The 19,271-nt window shown below is 37.3% G+C and overlaps 2 protein-coding genes across 4 annotated transcripts in view; both read right to left on the bottom strand.

The window, feature by feature from the left end:
• ccdc142 (coiled-coil domain containing 142) overlaps nucleotides 1-9,396 on the bottom strand; it is a 38,237-nt gene extending 28,841 nt beyond the window's left edge. Inside the window, exons 1-4 of the mRNA XM_066720210.1 lie at nucleotides 9,231-9,396; nucleotides 3,035-3,209; nucleotides 971-1,032; nucleotides 664-781 (exon numbers count right to left, since the gene is read on the bottom strand). Of these exons, the coding sequence (XP_066576307.1) occupies nucleotides 664-781; nucleotides 971-1,032; nucleotides 3,035-3,161 (307 nt within the window). The 5' untranslated portion in view covers nucleotides 3,162-3,209; nucleotides 9,231-9,396. The remainder of the gene's footprint in view (nucleotides 1-663; nucleotides 782-970; nucleotides 1,033-3,034; nucleotides 3,210-9,230) is intronic.
• A 1,060-nt stretch (nucleotides 9,397-10,456) lies between these two features.
• Nucleotides 10,457-15,892, bottom strand: slbp (stem-loop histone mRNA binding protein). Of its 3 annotated transcripts, none has more exons than XM_066720212.1 (8): nucleotides 15,707-15,892; nucleotides 14,333-14,467; nucleotides 13,793-13,897; nucleotides 13,236-13,298; nucleotides 12,849-12,980; nucleotides 12,519-12,668; nucleotides 12,204-12,321; nucleotides 10,457-11,916 (listed from the first exon to the last, which is right to left on the bottom strand). In XM_066720212.1, the coding sequence occupies exons 1-8, from the start codon at nucleotides 15,760-15,762 to the stop codon at nucleotides 11,797-11,799; spliced, it is 879 nt and encodes a 292-aa protein (XP_066576309.1). In that variant the 5' UTR covers nucleotides 15,763-15,892; the 3' UTR covers nucleotides 10,457-11,796. The 3 variants fall into 3 exon arrangements, with proteins under 3 accessions (XP_066576309.1, XP_066576308.1, XP_066576310.1); XM_066720211.1 differs by having other exon boundaries at nucleotides 14,333-14,470; nucleotides 15,707-15,889; XM_066720213.1 differs by lacking the exon at nucleotides 13,236-13,298 and having other exon boundaries at nucleotides 14,333-14,470.
• Nucleotides 15,893-19,271: the final 3,379 nt, after the last annotated feature.

The raw sequence follows: 19,271 nt of genomic DNA on the forward strand, positions 1-19,271 counted from the left end.
ATGTGTTCCAGTCTTCTGTTCATTGACTATCTAAAGCTACAAAAAGCATAGAAACTGTGGCTATGTTGGAATTAGAAATTAATGAATATGAGTGTATATGCTTCAACAGCCCCCTCTAGAGGCACTTACTTTTATTGAGATATTCTAGCCTTTAGTGAACACCAGGATTTTGTGTCCTATAAACATAACCCGAAACCTAGATGGAATGATTAGAATGGGGAAAAAAATATTTCCTTACATTATTCACAGTAAACCTAGCACATAAATCAAACAAATCCTCACAAGTACTATACTTGGTATATGGTTTACATATCCAGGTTAGTAGATGCAGAACCATGTGAGTTCACGAATTACAACTCAATAACCAGACATGCTCACAGTGTGCCATGTGTGTTTGCAGAATACATGCATTTATTCAAAATACAGTCTACATTTACCGCATATCCATTTTGTTCAGCCTCCATAGAATTACAAGAGATTTAATACAATGTCAGTTTCTAGAGGAGGATTTTTAACATTTAACAAGCATGTATACCTTCTCATCCCTGACCAAATAATCATTAATATTATACCAAAACATTACTGTTATTTAACTAACCCTATAAAACAATAGAAATACATCTTTCCCCTTTTGAGCTAAGTAATACATAAAAATAAGCAAACCTGATCCATTCACACCATCTGTTTTGTCCTTTTGAAGAACTTCATCAAGCACATACTCTGGCCTAGGACTAACTGTCCTCTTCTGTAATCTTCTATTCTCTTCAGCACTGGAAGGTAGCTGCAAAGTAATAAGTAGCCATGAATAAAAAATGGCCTATTTCATGGACTCATTTAAAAAATAACTCATCTGAATGTCATAGAGTCTAGGCAAATTTTGCATAAAAGTTCCCATGTCAGTGCTATATTTTATATAAAACAAACGCTTATTTTACAATTAAAGAATGACAGGGAAAATACCAAACCTTACCTGTTCCTCATCTGGCGCCTGTGGATCAGCGCATTCATTCGGAGAACCAATCTCTGGCTTGACTGAGGAGAAAACAGATACAAATCAGCACTTTCTATTTGTTGTGTTCTGTAGCCGGTGAATACAGCTAGCCAGCAAAAATGCTACAATACTTTTAAAGTAAAAACCTGAAAGATTTAAAAGGAAGTTTAAGCTGCCTCAAAATTATTTTAAAAACATACAAAATATATTCTGAAATGGAACGCAACATTTAAAAATGAATGTCAAACCCATTGTGAAGTGTTAGAAACTTCTTTAGCCCTGCAATTCATAAAATAGAATAACAAAACTAAAATAATAGATCAACCACAAGGTTCAGTACCTTATATTGTACATTTGTACCACTCTAGCAAAATCAGAAGATCCTTAATACATTTCTAATGAAGGTATCATTGGCTAGAAGTTCAAACTCAGCATAATGTGTAGATTGGTTGTTTTGCTCTATGAACTAACAGATGTCATTTGTTTATAAAAATACACCACATTTACTCCAGCGAGTACAAACAAGCTTTATTTAAGATGCAGATTTTCAATGTGTAATATGTAACAATGCTTCATAAAGTATGAGATCATTGTGATCCACTACAAGACAAAATGTCACATTCCTGGTATTGTTAACTATTCAAGAAGGCCATAAACCCCAATATGTGAGGGGAGGTTAATTCATAGAGAGCACCCACATTTTAAGATAGTTAAAAGCATATGTCACAATAAATCTGCACAGTAATTCAATTCTCAGAAAGGACCTATACATACTGCCTCTTACAAGGGTAAGACGTCATGTATAATAAAGGAAAACGAACAGAGAAGAACACATGTATTAAATAGCTGAGAGTAAATTGGTTAATTCTACAGAAAGCTTTGGACACAGGCAGGAAACAATCAGATCCTACCAGATGCTCTAATCTCACATTGCCATCTGTCTGTATCAGTCCAAAAATTTAACTTTTATCATCAATAATATATTAAGACTATCATTTAGATGTTACAACATACATTTTTTGCTGACCAAACATCGAGTAGGTTACCAGTAAGTTCAAATCCTTATAGTCATATCCTTCAATTATTAATGTGTTTTGACTCCCTAATTAAATTAGAGGTTAGCTAGACTACAATGAAAGTGTATTGAGGTCAGTTCTTTACTTCTTAGTACAAAATGCTAGTAGTCAAAGACTAATTGTTTGACCCTTTGTCAGAAAAAAAAAAAAAAAGAATATACATGGACTTTATAATGGTAATTACCTGAATAACTATAAAATAAACACAATTGTAATTTACATGTAGAAAGTATTACACAGGACTGATTTAATACACTGTTTTCCCAGTAACGTGATGTTCCATTATTTCAGTGTTTTCTCAAGGCAAAATAAATATTTTAAAGCTAAAAGTAAGAATTCAGAACAGGATTTTTAAAGACATGACCCAGACAGTAGAGTGCTGATTAAAGTAACTGAAGACCTGCTTATGTGCATACTGCCCACAGGGGTTGCGCGAGAATTTTGCCTGCAAATCTGGGTTGCATTTTTGTTTCATGGGAGTTACTTCTACAGCTTTCACATTACGACTGAATAGATCATCTAGTATTGCAAAAGCATAATCACAAAATCCTTGCATACACATACTCCATAAAAATGTCCTTTTTGTATAAACCCAGGAGGGAAGTGGTTAGGTCCAGTTTCTAAGCAGCTGAATTATTTATCATATTTAAGGATTCTTCTTTTGCAGTCTCTTCTTCCTATACTATATCTCAAAAGATAGAAAACACATAGCACTCCATTACATGACCTTTAGAAGCATCAGACATCATAAAGCTGTCATGTTGGTTTCCTATATATCTTTCAGAAAAGAATACTAAGATTTAGGTTTTCATTTCTGAAAAGAGAAGGGAAAAAGCAAAATACAGATGAATAAAATTAATCCACATCTCCCATTACACATTATGTTACGTCATGTAACACTGTATAACAGGAAACATTAGTTTGCTTTAAAATAATATACTGCAAACTGTCCAGATATGCTTCTTACTTGGCTGAATGTCCTGACAACTGTCCACATCTTTGTTCCCTGGTTTAGCTGGAGAAATCCTCTTCTGGCCCACCAGAGCGCACAGCGGGGGCAGGATTCCTCCAGAGGCCTGCGTCATCCGCGCCATCACGAGCACCAGGCCCGAGCTCACACCCAGCCCATCTCGGTCTGCAGTCTGGAACCATCAGGTAAGCATTAAAATCAATAGAGAGAAATCAACCACAAATTATAATCACTCCTAACATACATTCACAGTATAGTTATGATTTGTTCAGGATTCAGTTATTACTAGGAATAATAAATCCAGGCTGATGAATGAAATGAAGAGATAACAAATAATGGAATTACAAAGCACCTGAAAGAGTCAAAATAAAGTTAACTTCCTCACATACCTCACATGACTTAATATACACTCACCTAAAGGATTATTAGGAACACCATACTAATACTGTGTTTGACCCCCTTTCGCCTTCAGAACTGCCTTAATTCTACGTGGCATTGATTCAACAAGGTGCTGAAAGCATTCTTTAGAAATGTTGGCCCATATTGATAGGATAGCATCTTGCAGTTGATGGAGATTTGTGGGATGCACATCCAGGGCACGAAGCTCCCGTTCCACCACATCCCAAAGATGCTCTATTGGGTTGAGATCTGGTGACTGTGGGGGCCAGTTTAGTACAGTGAACTCATTGTCATGTTCAAGAAACCAGTTTGAAATGATTCGACCTTTGTGACATGGTGCATTATCCTGCTGGAAGTAGCCATCAGAGGATGGGTATATGGTGGTCATAAAGGGATGGACATGGTCAGAAACAATGCTCAGGTAGGCCGTGGCATTTAAACGATGCCCAATTGGCACTAAGGGGCCTAAAGTGTGCCAAGAAAACATCCCCCACACCATTACACCACCACCACCAGCCTGCACAGTGGTAACAAGGCATGATGGATCCATGTTCTCATTCTGTTTACGCCAAATTCTGACTCTACCATCTGAATGTCTCAACAGAAATTGAGACTCATCAGACCAGGCAACATTTTTCCAGTCTTCAACTGTCCAATTTTGGTGAGCTTGTGCAAATTGTAGCCTCTTTTTCCTATTTGTAGTGGAGATGAGTGGTACCCGGTGGGGTCTTCTGCTGTTGTAGCCCATCCGCCTCAAGGTTGTACGTGTTGTGGCTTCACAAATGCTTTGCTGCATACCTCGGTTGTAACGAGTGGTTATTTCAGTCAAAGTTGCTCTTCTATCAGCTTGAATCAGTCGGCCCATTCTCCTCTGACCTCTAGTATCAACAAGGCATTTTCGCCCACAGGACTGCCGCATACTGGATGTTTTTCCCTTTTCACACCATTCTTTGTAAACCCTAGAAATGGTTGTGCGTGAAAATCCCAGTAACTGAGCAGACTGTGAAATACTCAGACCGGCCCGTCTGGCACCAACAACCATGCCACGCTCAAAATTGCTAAAATCACCTTTCTTTCCCATTCAGACATTCAGTTTGGAGTTCAGGAGATTGTCTTGACCAGGACCACACCCCTAAATGCATTGAAGCAACTGCCATGTGATTGGTTGGTTAGATAATTGCATTAATGAGAAATTGAACAGGTGTTCCTAATAATCCTTTAGGCGAGTGTATATATAATGTGCACAGTGTGATTTTTCAATACTGTTTTCTTGTTTTGTTTTTTTGCAGAATGCTCCATTGTCTGCATAATTACACAACCAGAAGTGCCACATATTTTTCTGAAACATGAGAAATGAACTTGACAAACAGCTTGACAAAACCAGTTGGCAAACTTAAATTTTCCCAATTTCCTTTTCCTTTTCTTTTAATGTCCCCTCACAATGTGGAAACCTGGAAAGCAATATTGGCATACATACAGTACACAGTACTTTTTCATGGAAAATTACTGCCGACTTAATATGCCAACTTTACAAAAGGTCAAGTCAGCACCAATTCTTTCCTAAGTGCCAGGGACACAAAACGTCAGATGCAAGAAATATTATCCACAGATTTTACACCAGAGCTAAATGGGATTGATGTCAAGCATTTGCAATACGAGTTGTTAATCTGTTTCTCCAGAGATGCTTTGAAACAAATTAAAGCAGTATTAGATTTAACAATTACACCTCTGCTAATATGCTTTATTTGGGGCATAGGTATTCTCTATGCTAATATTGCCCTTAATAAATTAATAAATACAGAAAGTTGTGGATACAACTTATGGTGTCTTAAGTAACTGCATTATGCATTTTCTGCTGCAACTGTACAGGCCTACATAATTACAATATCAATCCTTTGCAGTTAGTTAGAGTCAGAGATAAGTTTTTCTGTCCATGTGTTTTTCTGATACATGGATATTAGAAGGAAAAAACATGTAATTATTAAAATTGTACCTCACAAACACAGCTAAAGTACCATGTTTATACAACTGGATGCAGGAATTCCACGGGTTTATATGTTTTATGGAATTCATGAAGCTTTGGTTACTAAGTAGCATAGTTGTTTTTCCAAAGATATTACTAAAAATAATTACCGGTCAAATCAAATGGATTAACACTGAGCTTCTGTTTTCTCTAATTTATTAACTGGAAGAGATTTAACTACAGGATTGACTTCAGTTCTTTTTTCAATCACATTTATTTTTTGATGATTTTTGTTAATCTTAAATAGAAGAACAGGTACTGTTCTTTACAAAAAATACATTATTCAAAATCAGGATCTTTCTTTACTCAAGCAAATAAGAACCCCTGGCCCCAAATATGTAATCCATTAGAAGAGTGGCAGCAGTAGAGTTTAAAATGTGTTTTCAGAATTTAAAATGAGCTTTCTGAGTAAAGCTACATTGCAAAAGCTTAAATATCTACCTTAACAGTTCCTATACAATCAGTATATTAAACATATACTACAGTCCATTTCAATATCTTGTAAGACTTCAGACAATCAGAATAGAAGATGCCGATTCTAACACTTGGTTTTACCAAAACACTTTGACACTCTTCAACAAGAAAATTTGTCTCAAAATTGGATGCAGTGCAGTTGAATGGACTGCTTTTGTAGAAAGTTAGGCAGGTCATATTCAAAAGCAATTAATACCTCTGATACCCAATTTGTGATTTTATTGTATATGTTTAAGCATAGGCTTTGTGAATGAAGTTTGTTTGTTTGTTTGTTTGTTTCCAAAACTGGAGAACATTCTTCAAATCTGGTGGAAAGTTTGGACTGATGTTCAATGTAATAAGAATCTGTGTTTGGAAATTTGAAAGTGTTATAATGAAACCGAATACCATCAGTAAAAAGACACATTTCCAGACATCATAAACACTTATCAACAAAACGAAACCTACAAGAAATTATTTTTTGTAAACTTGTCACAGAGCGCCTACACACTGAATGATTCAACCCTTTAAAGCTAAATTTAACCAAAGTATTGCCAGATGCTTAACAAAATTATGACCTGTGTTCCTCTTTGAAGCAGTGTCCACATTTTTTAAAGCAATTTATCCAAGAGAACACAGTGCATGTTGTCCTCCTATTTCGTCATAGTAGCAGACCTTTTAAAATACAAAATTGCCGGCCTTAAGAAAATCATATAGCTTGAATCCTCAATCTGCTCAAGCTGCACTAATTAAACTGAATTGTACATCTATAATCAGAGTATCTTGAATGGTGCAGTTTCTAAAACATTACCTGTATTTTCAATTAGTTTCCACTACAAATATGTATTGAAACTTACCAGTAAAAAATGTTTTCCCACTGTAAACTCCACACTGTTGTGCCCCGCCATATTGCAACTCTGCATCAGTGCTTACGTGTATCCAGCAGCATTTTAAGCAGCTTATTATCAGCACTAATCAGAGCAGTAATCTTCCACCACTTGGAGAACACAAGACATGATGTTGCCTGCTTAGCTATGCTCCATCGTGACCTTTGTTTTGTCACGGCCAATAAGGATCTCCCAAAGAGTTCATGTCTTAAATCAGTGGATAAGGAAGATCAAATGCATTAACTTGAATCTCTTCAAATCTTGATGTATGATCTTATGTCATTCCTTATTTACACAGAACTAATCCCACACCATAGTGGACAAAACAAAAGCTGTGTTTGCCTGCCAACTGTTTCTTCTGAATTATTTTCACAATTAACAAACAGAATTATTCAAAAACTTTATAATACACATACATTTTCTACGTATTTCTACATATTTCAATTTTCCCTTGAAATGACAAGATACCTAATAGTCCTACATCAAAATTGAAATTTCAACAGAACATCTTGTCATGATATCTGAATATTCATTTAAAGTACCATTCAAAAAATTATTATTCTACAAAAAAGCCCTTCTCTGCCCAACAAAAAAACAAGCCAAACTATGTATAACTGGAATGTAGTTGCAGTTTAGGTAAGCTTTTATGAAACCAGCTCCCCAAAAGAATATCTGCCAAATCATGGAAACAATTATGTTTATTTAGAATGAATCTATCTGGAAACAAATGCTGGCAGTAATATAATATTTATATTGATTGTTTAAAAAGTGTACAAAAGTGAGCAGTTTATTCTAGATGAGGCAATCCATGGACTGACTGCATTAGCTTTATGGACAGGCTAAAGTGTCAGTATGGATTCATTTGAATGATCCTGGATGTTTTTAATTATGTGGTGCAACTAGAATATCCATCAAAAAGCAGCAGAACTGACCACCAGAGACATTGACAGTGTTGCAAGGCAGTGCATTTTTGCCAAGGTTGACGCCTGCAGTCCATTATCCTACTGAAATGGGGTGAAATGGACTATGATATAGTACACAATGAAAGCTTGGCTGCATTGTAATGAACATACACACACAAGGACTTGATTGGTCAAAGACCTCCATCACACTTTATACAGGGTCCTGCAATGACTGTCTGATGTATGGGTTTGAGGTAGTGTTTTCAAGATTTCTGTGTCCGCTTTCTAATTATATAGACGCCCTACAATGTGCTAAATTATGCACTGTATAATGCATGTTTTATGCAGAGGCATCAAACGTTGTTTTATTTTCACTGGCAATATCAGTTTTATACCTTTAATTAATATCACAATGTTTACTCTTATTAATAACCTTGAAACTGCTTGAAAGGTTGTCAAAACATTGTGGGTGATGCTGTCAATATTGTTCTACTTTGCAACAGAGAAATCTGCTGGTGAGAGAAACATCACTCAGAATGCACTTGCTGAATAGGCTTGTACAAAATCCTCATTGTGTCATTAAAATAACTGTACCACTGCCGTTGCAACAAACAAAGGTATTAATGACACCTTTCAACTAAATATGCAAATGTATAAACTCTGTAGTTGACTGTATTACATGTTATAGAGAGATTTGATAATGACCTTAAATGTTCAGACTGACTGAATGAGTAGCATGTCTGATTTGGTCACCAGCTGAGTAAACAAAAGAAATGAAACCGAAATAAAGTACATTGGGAGGAGTCATTATAGATACAAACACAGCAGGTAGTTTCTACTATACAACATTTTAAAATGCAAATTATTACTTTTCCATGGTTTTAATTTAAATAGCCATGCTTTCTCGCTCTCATTACACAGTAGCTTATCGAACATTTCGAGGCGTTTATTTTTAATAATATATATTATTACAATTATATTTTCTCCTTAATTTGGTAATGTATTCCTAATTTCGATCATTTCTCGCACCGATCTATAATACATATTCACACACGCTAGTAATGCTAAAATATCTCTCTGCACTTTAAACATGTGATTTAACCTATCACGTATGTCTTTGAGACATTTCAGCGGCATGTCATTATCTTTGCAGACCTTGAAAAAACTTTCCAGTGCCTACAAATACCGTAAGGAAAAGGCATTTAAACAGTACATATTGCGATAGAAAACGAGGCATCTGTAAACATAATACAAACATAATTACATGCTACGGCAACAGGCTTTAGTCAATGAGAGCATGACATAATCCGAATAGAAACACGTCGCCATTACGAGAAAACGGCAACAACAACAAAACATGCGATTCTCTCTATTTTACCTTGATGTCTAGATATGTTCTTATGTATTTTTCTTATAATCTTGCCATTTAAAATGTAGATTAACATGTAGCTGAATCCACTCCAAGGCAACTAGGCAACATTCACAAAACACTGTTCTCAGCAGAAACGGTGAGGTAATGATCTTGGTACCTTAACATATCTCTGCACGTATTTCTTCGTCAGTATATTCCTTGGCTCCGGAAAACATATACATTTACCATTAGAAAACAAATATTCGGGATAAAATTGAAAAACAACAGGCAATTTCTTTAAAAAACACACCACAGCATTGAAATGCCAAAGAATCAAACAAGGAGCATTATGATTGGACGATTGTAGCATAGCAACTCTTCCACGTCTAGCAACACTAGATCCTATTGGTAGAGCTCAGAACTGCCATTTCCATTGGCTATTACCTTCTGTTATCCGATTACGTCAATACAATTACTGTCCTTCCCCCTAGAAGCGCTATTTTCGAAATAACACAGGGTTTGTTGCTGGTCCACCAGTGTTTATTGCTCCAGATTCTGTCACAATGTGTCATGTGTGATGTTGGGGGCGATTTCAGAACTTAACTAACACTTTATCTGAACAAACACTTGCTACCAGAGGTTTTTGGTCCAAATAAAATCCATAAATTAATCATATAATTTGCTTATTTAGACCTTTGTTATAATCTCTAACGCATAAGATATTGACAAATTTAGAATTGAGGACCAACCCTGTTCTGGTATTTTGCAGTGTCTATTTTTTGGGACATACCACAAAAACTGAATTAAAAAATAAACATTTCTGCCTTGCTTTTAATTGCATTTACTATTTATATAGTAACATCCAGTCCCTAAAACATAAGCCATTTTTTAACATCATAAACCATTCGATATATAAATGACTCAATATGTTATACAAAGTGCAGTACAGATTACAATTGTCATACATGGCCAAAAGGTGTCATAAGTGACCAGTGTCATTTCCCATTTAATAAATTAAAAGTGCTGTAAGGGTCAGTCAAATGCATCCATGTCATTGTCGTGTCCAATTGTCAGTATAGTGGAACGCTGTTGTTATAATAGGGAGCAGTTACACAACAGGAGGCTCTAGTAACAGTACAGCACAGTAGAATACATGTTACAATAGGGAATAGCCAAAAAGTGTTTTGGGATACAAGGTGCAACGTTGTGTAGGGACAACCAGTGTGATGTGCCTGAGGTTCAGTTACATTTGGTGTTGGGAGTGTGTACCCGTTTTGTTATCCATCTATGTTATCCTATCTACACGTTCTGTAGGCTACTGTAGCTATCCAGGATAAGGACTGGAGACCCCTGCTGCACAGAGATTCAGTATAGGTGCTGGAAGCCATTTAATGTCAAATTCAGTGATGTAAACAAGTCATTTTTTTCTTTATTTTCAATGTCAAAGATTAACCCCATATTAAGCAAAATGTTAAATTTACAAGACCATTAAAATGAAAATAGGAACCACATTCAAATTTCTTATTTAAAATAAAGTACAGAAGAAAAAAGAAATAATGCTGGCTGTGGAGTAACACTTTATCCAGGTATATAAAGCTCTGTGTTATAACTGTTTTTAATTGAATTTACATACAATTTATATCTCAGCAAACATTACCTAAAGTATAACTTGTGTTCTACCAAAAGGTGTGGGCACATTAACAAGCCATTATACACAAAGAACAATAATTAAACAGCCAACACTATGGTAGTAATAAAGGCATCTCCCTTCCATGATATACATTAAGGGAAGAAAGATATAACCAGTCTAATGAACAATCCACTCATCAACACCTATTGTGTTTAAGAGTATCTTTTAATTGTTGTGGATTCATTCATAAAAACGGTGAAAGTCAGTGCATTTATTAAAACCTGAAAAGCTGCTGGTTAAAAATGAAATTTAACCTCCTTAAAATAACACTTTTGCAAATACTATCTGCGATTGAGGGGGTCCAAAAACAAAAATCTTGAAACTCAGCACTGGACTGAAGTCTTAACTGATACTTTACTTTACTGATTTCACAAACAGAAAGCACTAATCCTAGACTATATGGCTCTGAAAACAGTCATGAGTTCAGATACCTATAGGAGTCTTGTATGTGTGGTTATTAATCTACATGAATAAACACCAGACAGATCAAGTGCTGGGTATTATGGATGAAAGTCCATGTTTTGGCTTAATTTTGTTAAAATACTTCAAATTAAGTATGCAGGAGATATTCACCTGGACAACTAGTAGCCTAAATATTATACCCTAGTTACGACACTAAATCCCTGGAGTAGTTTGGCTGAGATGTCTACTGCATCTATGAAAAATGTACAATAAAAAGGATTTACATAAATGTACACACAAAAATACAAACTAACCAAACAAAACAAAGTTGCATTAAAAAAATAGTTTTTGAACACAAAGGACTTTGATAGTCATGACTGGATTTAAGTGTTGAATGTCAGTCTACCCCAGCATGGGGGCCAAAGAACAAAGATCGCCAGAAGAATCAGAACTATGCACAGTGCATGGGATGTCCACAATCCATTTGAGTTCGAGAGGTCACACCGTGGCTTAAAATCCTTGCACCATGACCAATCCCAATCTACTGCACCGGCTGCAGAATTGTTTTGTGACCAAATTCTCAGTTACTGAAATCTTGAGGATCCAGCTTCTCCCATGCATTTTTTCAGAAAGAGCACAAAGAGCCCATCCATTATGAAGTTAACCAGTTGCCGTTTTCCTTAACTTCATTCAAACACGCCTCCAAGTCAAAACTTCCTTCTATTTCAGATCCAATTCTCATTACTTTATTTGGAGTTCCAGAACAGGAGTCCTAACACAAAATTAAACAAAAGGAAAATGTCAGTCAGATAATGCACACAGACCTAAAAAGAGGGCATAACAAAGTGAAAGTAGCATTGACAGCTCCAACAGCACCTGAAGTGCACAGTATATATTTCATTATTTCCCACTCAGAGCATGACCTTTTAAACAGAAGTAAAATGATGAAGCCAAACCCCTTCCTATGCAAATGTATCATCGTTTCCCCTTTTCACATCCATGAAGTCTAACACCAACCTCTACAGTTAAAACATATTAACGTATCTAGACAGAACTTACCTCAGGTGTTGATGAAGGAGCTTTAACTACTTTCAAGTAGTGGGAACTTGTCCCCGATTCTGTTGAACTACTGGCCCCAGACTCTGTCTCCATTATATCATCGAGGTCAATCTCTTCACTGAAACCAAACAAACTTGTCATTAGAAAGCAGACCAAAAGCGGAGGTAGAAAGGAAATTAAATATAAATTGAGTAGCCAAACACAGAATAAACTAACAAGCAATTACCAACAGAAAGAGTTAAAATCAGTTACTGTGGTTAGTTATTCAAAGCGCTGCAGATGTGGAGTGCAGATTTATAACTAAAGACTACTTACATGGCCTGCAAATCGCTGCCTTCCTGTGCTGGTGGATCCCATGCATGCAGTTTCACTCGCCACAGCTTGATCTGTTGGTCCCATGACCTGCGGCTGTACTTCTTGAATTTGTTGGGAGTCCTAGGGTGCACTCCTGGTTGTCGAAGGTGCCTGGGAGAAAATCAGTTTTTAGGCATCATTGCTAAATTTATTGTAATCCTAATTTAAAGCCCCAAATAAATCACTTTTCAGTTGCATTACATTAAAAAGCTTTATATGCAAAAGGAAAAATTGATCGTATTCAGCAATAGGTTTTGCTGGATATCATAATTAAAGTTTTACTTCACTTACTTGGGCACTTCCCGAATATATCTGTCATAAGCAATCGTGTTTTTCCCATAATTTATCTGCTTCTGTCTTCTCATCAGCACCGCTTCATCAGTTTCCATTTCTGTAGGTATAGGGGAATCTCTTGAATCGGAGCTAAAAATGTAGAAACGGGTATTAGAATTAATAAAAACAAAGAAAAACAGTAAATCATAAACTAATCAAATAAATGATGAATGTCCAATCAAGGGAGAAATAAACCAAGGCAAGGGTATGAATCATCTTCAAACAATTGAAAATTTATCTATTTTTAGTATTATAATGAGATGTATACAATCTTAATTAAGCAAACTAAATTAAGTGTGGCATACAAATAAATCAAATCAGCCAATTATAAAATATTGTAAGCACCTTCCCGAAGAAGTTTTTCTTTCCCTTTCACTGAAGTCATTCACCAAGATTCTTCTCCTGTATCTGAAATAAGATTATGGAAAATTTAAAAGAAACCCCCGGCCCTTCATTGAAAAGCTTTTTAAATCGGAATAGACATCTGTAATGCATAAACCGTAAACAACTTTCCTTGAATGTAGCAAAGTATAATTAGAGTAAATATTTGCATCAGCCTGCAGTAGAAGTTAAAATATAACTAATGCTTGTCCTGAAAGAGGCCTACAAATGGGTTTAAAGCTAATTAAGTAGTTAGGTACCAAGCATATGACAGATTTATATAACATTGTTCATAAACACAATCTTTCTAGTAGTAAAATCATAAAAAATAAAATGCATTAAATTATATGGACAGAAAGCACTCCCATGCAGTTGAGTGCAGTGACATCATGCAAAATAAGACTAGAAAATGGGTCATGCCCCACCAGTCACTGGGGTAGAGGAAAAGGCACAAGACAAATGTACTGGGAGGATCTGGGGATGCCTTGATCAAATCACACCCCCATGGGTGAAGACCTTACCTCTGCATGTCCCTTCTGACATCTGTCCGCAACTCATCCTTCTCCACCTCGCTTCCCCAGTCTGCACACCTGGGCAATGGACCGTCACTCTCAGGTGTAGTGAAGCTGGGAAGAAAACAATATTAAAATATTAAAATAAAAGTAATACGTAATTAAAACAATGCATCTTTCAATTAGGATCTCTGGAATAAAAAACACAGACTGATGAAGTTTCATTCAATCCACTTGCCTAGCACAAACTGCACTCGAGTCACTTGACTGCAGCTTGTTTGTTCTTGCATCTACCAGGGGGAGAGCTGGCATTAATTAAGCACTGGCTTTGCAATGTGCACTTTCAGCAGCTGTTTCCATAGCACTGCTCTCAAACACTGAGGCATCTCTGCACTGAGCCTGGTTGCCTAGATCAGCAGTTCAAAAATAACGCCTGACCACACAAACGACACAATGCAATATCTATTTTAAATGAATGCTAATTAGACATTTCAGAGAATACTTCAATTGCATACAACATTTCACGTTATCATGGCAGGTTTCCCTCACCTGGCCGGCCTGCTGTCAGCGTGCCGGGGCTGGTCTCGGTCCCCATCGTCGAGCACGGATGGGTCGGCATCATGCGGCCTCAAGCTGCCGTCCGCGCCCCGCTTCCTGCAGTGCGACCAGCGCGAAGGGCCCTTCCTGCTGCGGAGCATTGCATTCATGTACATGTCAACGGGCATCACTTACGTCTTCAATCACACAGACAATACATGATATTAACCGGTCACCATAGGTGCCAAGCACACACATCAAGTGTCTGCATGAATAATAATTAGAAAAACAAGAATAAACCAGCATCATAGCATTAGGCTATATACGTATAATACTATACGGATATCAACGTCAATGCAATTTCGGCGGGATCGTTCAATAACAGAGGCGCTGGACTGGCAGCATGAAAGTGAAACCATACTTCATACATTAAAGAAAAGCTCTGTTGTTAAAACCTATATAAAAGTAAGTAGATCAAAAAGCATCAGTGAGATGATAAAGGTTCAACAGTGCTGTTCTTAAAGTGGCAGTGCACACTGGGGCAAAACACCTCGTTTGATTTCGCGCCAACCGCCATTTTGTCATCAATAATCTTAATGACAAGTACAGAGTCATACAATGCATTACAATACATCCCATGCATTACCAGCTATACAGATGTTCTGACAATTTTAAATCAGAATCAAACACACACAACAGTAATGTAGTAGCTACATCATTGGCTCTTGCACTAGATGCCTGTTTTGCCACAATAATAAGTTACCCATGCAGCTCCTGAAGCCAACTCTCTAATGTCCTAGGCTCAATGTATATGTAAGGCCTGCTGCTGCAGATCACTGCTTGTGCTGATGCAAGACACCCTGCAGACACTTCCCGCTCTTCCCTTTTAACTCCCTGAGCTGGTGCGCCACGATGCTTTTTAATCAATCACACACCTTTTCACTCTGTGGAGGGAAGACCTTCAAAGCATCTATCTGGTAGCTGGTTGTTCCTCAGTCCCTGGGCTCATGGATAACTAATACAACCCCACAATGTGCCATTAACACATGCCTAACACATACAACCCCATATACAGGCTAATGTGCCACTCACACATGCCAACGTCTATTCATCTAAACCCGGAACTAACGCCACAATTTTCCTCACTGGCCACAGCACAGTATATAAATCATTTTTATAATGCTCAATTGTTTTCATTTAGAAGCCCAAATCGTATAAATCCCAGTTAACCCTCTGTGAACAAAACGCAATTTGCATTTCTGCTGCCGCGCACTACGCACCGCTGACCGGCCGCATTGTTCTCCGGGCCGGATCAGATTCATTACCCTGAAGTAAAACAACAACACATAAAACAGGCAGGTTTGTAAGTAGGTTGAGTCGACTTACCGACTATCGTCCGATGTCCGTTGTTCCTGATGTCTCAGACTGTTTCTAAAAGACATTTTAATTGTATATATGTTTTATTTGACACGTCAAGGAAGCACACACGGCTCGCAGGTCTCCTTACGCGGAAAGTGAGACGAATTTCCTCCGAGAAACAATTTTAATACAACGCGCCAAGGAGACGCTGGCGTTTGGACAATACCAACACGTCACATGACAGAAGGGGGAGGCCTATGCCTGATTTTATTTTTTATATTTACATTTTAAACACGTTTTATTTACACCGTGTTGGAAATCAGTTCGTCATTCTATGCACTGAATATTGTATAATATTTGGTGGAAAGGAAAAATATACAGTATTGTTTTATATTCTAATATGTATCCACCCATATCAGGTTAATATATGCGATGACCCCAAGGTTCTCGTTTGATTGGTTAAGACGCAGCATTGTGTTGTTCGCGTTGGATGCTGGTAGTTGGAGTTCAGTCTGCGTGGCGACCCACACTTCTACTTGTAGTCAGTCTGCATGTGAGAATATACACTCACCTAAAGGATTATTAGGAACACCTGTTCAATTTCTCATTAATGCAATTATCTAACCAACCAATCACATGGCAGTTGCTTCAATGCATTTAGGGGTGTGGTCCTGGTCAAGACAATCTTCTGAACTCCAAACTGAATGTCTGAATGGGAAAGAAAGGTGATTTAAGCAATTTTGAGCGTGGCATGGTTGTTGGTGCCAGACGGGCCGGTCTGAGTATTTCACAATCTGCTCAGTTACTGGGATTTTCACGCACAACCATTTCTAGGGTTTACAAAGAATGGTGTGAAAAGGGAAAAACATCCTGTATGCGGCAGTCCTGTGGGCGAAAATGCCTTGTTGATGCTAGAGGTCAGAGGAGAATGGGCCGACTGATTCAAGCTGATAGAAGAGCAACTTTGACTGAAATAACCACTCGTTACAACCGAGGTATGCAGCAAAGCATTTGTGAAGCCACAACACGTACAACCTTGAGGCGGATGGGCTACAACAGCAGAAGACCCCACCGGGTACCACTCATCTCCACTACAAATAGGAAAAAGAGGCTACAATTTGCACAAGCTCACCAAAATTGGACAGTTGAAGACTGGAAAAATGTTGCCTGGTCTGATGAGTCTCGATTTCTGTTGAGACCTTCAGATGGTAGAGTCAGAATTTGGCGTAAACAGAATGAGAACATGGATCCATCATGCCTTGTTACCACTGTGCAGGCTGGTGGTGGTGGTGTAATGGTGTGGGGGATGTTTTCTTGGCACACTTTAGGCCCCTTAGTGCCAATTGGGCATCGTTTAAATGCCACGGCCTACCTGAGCATTGTTTCTGACCATGTCCATCCCTTTATGACCACCATGTACCCATCCTCTGATGGCTACTTCCAGCAGGATAATGCACCATGTCACAAAGGTGGAATCATTTCAAATTGGTTTCTTGAACATGACAATGAGTTCACTGTACTAAACTGGCCCCCACAGTCACCAGATCTCAACCCAATAGAGCATCTTTGGGATGTGATGGAACGGGAGCTTCGTGCCCTGGATGTGCATCCCACAAATCTCCATCAACTGCAAGATGCTATCCTATCAATATGGGCCAACATTTCTAAAGAATGCTTTCAGCACCTTGTTGAATCAATGCCACGTAGAATTAAGGCAGTTCTGAAGGCGAAAGGGGGTCAAACACAGTATTAGTATGGTGTTCCTAATAATCCTTTAGGTGAGTGTATACAGAGAGAGACAGGTGTAGCCTACATGCAATAGCGCAGAAACAATCACAGTCAAGGTCATGTTGTTTTGTACAGAGCAAACATTTAGACTGCAGAATCTTCAAAGATACATAAAATAGTCTACCTGGTATTAAATACCTATTACAAGGTAGGGGAGATTAAATTAATGTATTTATGCACCAGAGTATTTAGCTACCTATCATGATTAGTATTAGGTATGTACTACTAAAACGTGATGGTTTTGTCTTCATTTTATTTTAATATAATGTGGGTTTCTTTTACAGATTTAACAAAACAGCACTGCGGATAAGAGTGATTATATAGGAATTAAAAACAATTAGAGTTTTTTTATCAGATTGTTCTTGTTTAATACGAATCTTACTTAAAGTAGATATAATACATGTTATTTACCTTTTTAACATAATTTATTGTATGCATTGTTAGACACAACAGATGTATTTCGTTCTAACTTTATGACATACTTTTTTATTACAGTAGAGCTGTTAGCAAAGCCACATTTATTTTTAGAAAAAACTAAACCCACAACAAGTTACATAACCTTTTAAGTCATAGCCATTAGCTACAGATGAGAAAGTGTTATTTTAACACGTCTGCTTAAATAAATCTGAGTCAGGAGGTTAATCTCTCTAACTCCAAACTCTGAGGCTAAATGTTTTACAAAGTAAAATAAAGATATGTTTCAGATTAGGTACTGCATTCCTTTGACAAATGTTAGTTATGGATCCTTGGTGATTGTGTTAAAATGGCACATACACACACACCACACTTGCAATTAAACATTTTAGTAATTAACTTGTAGAAAACAGTTAATCATTGCATCATCACAGGGATAAGTATGTTGATTTAAATGTAACCAGAAAGTGTCAAAAACAATGACATTGCTGCTACAATTGAGTAAAGAACGTAAATGTATTTTATTACTAATCTAATAAACAGGACCTGCTCGTGCAGACAGTAGTCTTCCCCACACACAGATCAGCTTATCTCTCTCTAAACTGATCCAGTAGGTGGTGAATACACTGCTCATTGGCAGCCCAAAGACTTAAAAATAGATGCCAAGGGCATTCCTCAATGGGAGACAGGTTAATTCTTAGCATGCAAATGCTAATAGCCAAATGAGATCATTATTATTTGTTCCTGTAAATGTCTTTAGCCTGGCATGAACTGTTTTTTAAAGCTCACAGTGGATTCACAATATTATCCAGACATATGGTGCTTTATTGCAAAGAAAAAAGTTAAATACTATTAAAAGTAAATATGTACAGCACACGTTGTATTTAGATTTTCCTCAAATTACAGACATGTGCAATTTAAAATTGAGAGAATACAATAATGTATGTATTCATCTGCTCTTAATGTTGAGATTGAAATAATGTATTAATGTCAATTAATGTAATTGGTTTAGAGGTTTATCTGATTCAATGTAATCAACGGGCATATCTGATGTCTTACCACCAGGAGGAGCTAGAGGCTTTGTCTTGGGGTGACAGTTACAACATGTAAGAAAAAAAAAAATACTGTAATATTCACCTTAGAGGGATTCCATTATGAACGGATATCCATGGTAAAACGACATAATGGCCAAGTGATTGACCAGAGGGCTATAATAAATCTAATAAATAATACATAAACCATTAGGCACGGAGGAGAGAAAAACTAAAACGCCTATGGATGGCATGTAGGAGAAAATAATTATCTGGGGTCCATGGCTTAAGGCCTAGGCCTAATGGTTGCCTCCGCTCCAGGCAATATAGTTGTTACTGCTGGCGGTGGTCTTCCCTCT

Source organism: Amia ocellicauda, chromosome 13, assembly GCF_036373705.1.
Source record: "Amia ocellicauda isolate fAmiCal2 chromosome 13, fAmiCal2.hap1, whole genome shotgun sequence".
In the NCBI taxonomy this organism is placed as follows: Eukaryota; Metazoa; Chordata; class Actinopteri; order Amiiformes; family Amiidae; genus Amia; species Amia ocellicauda.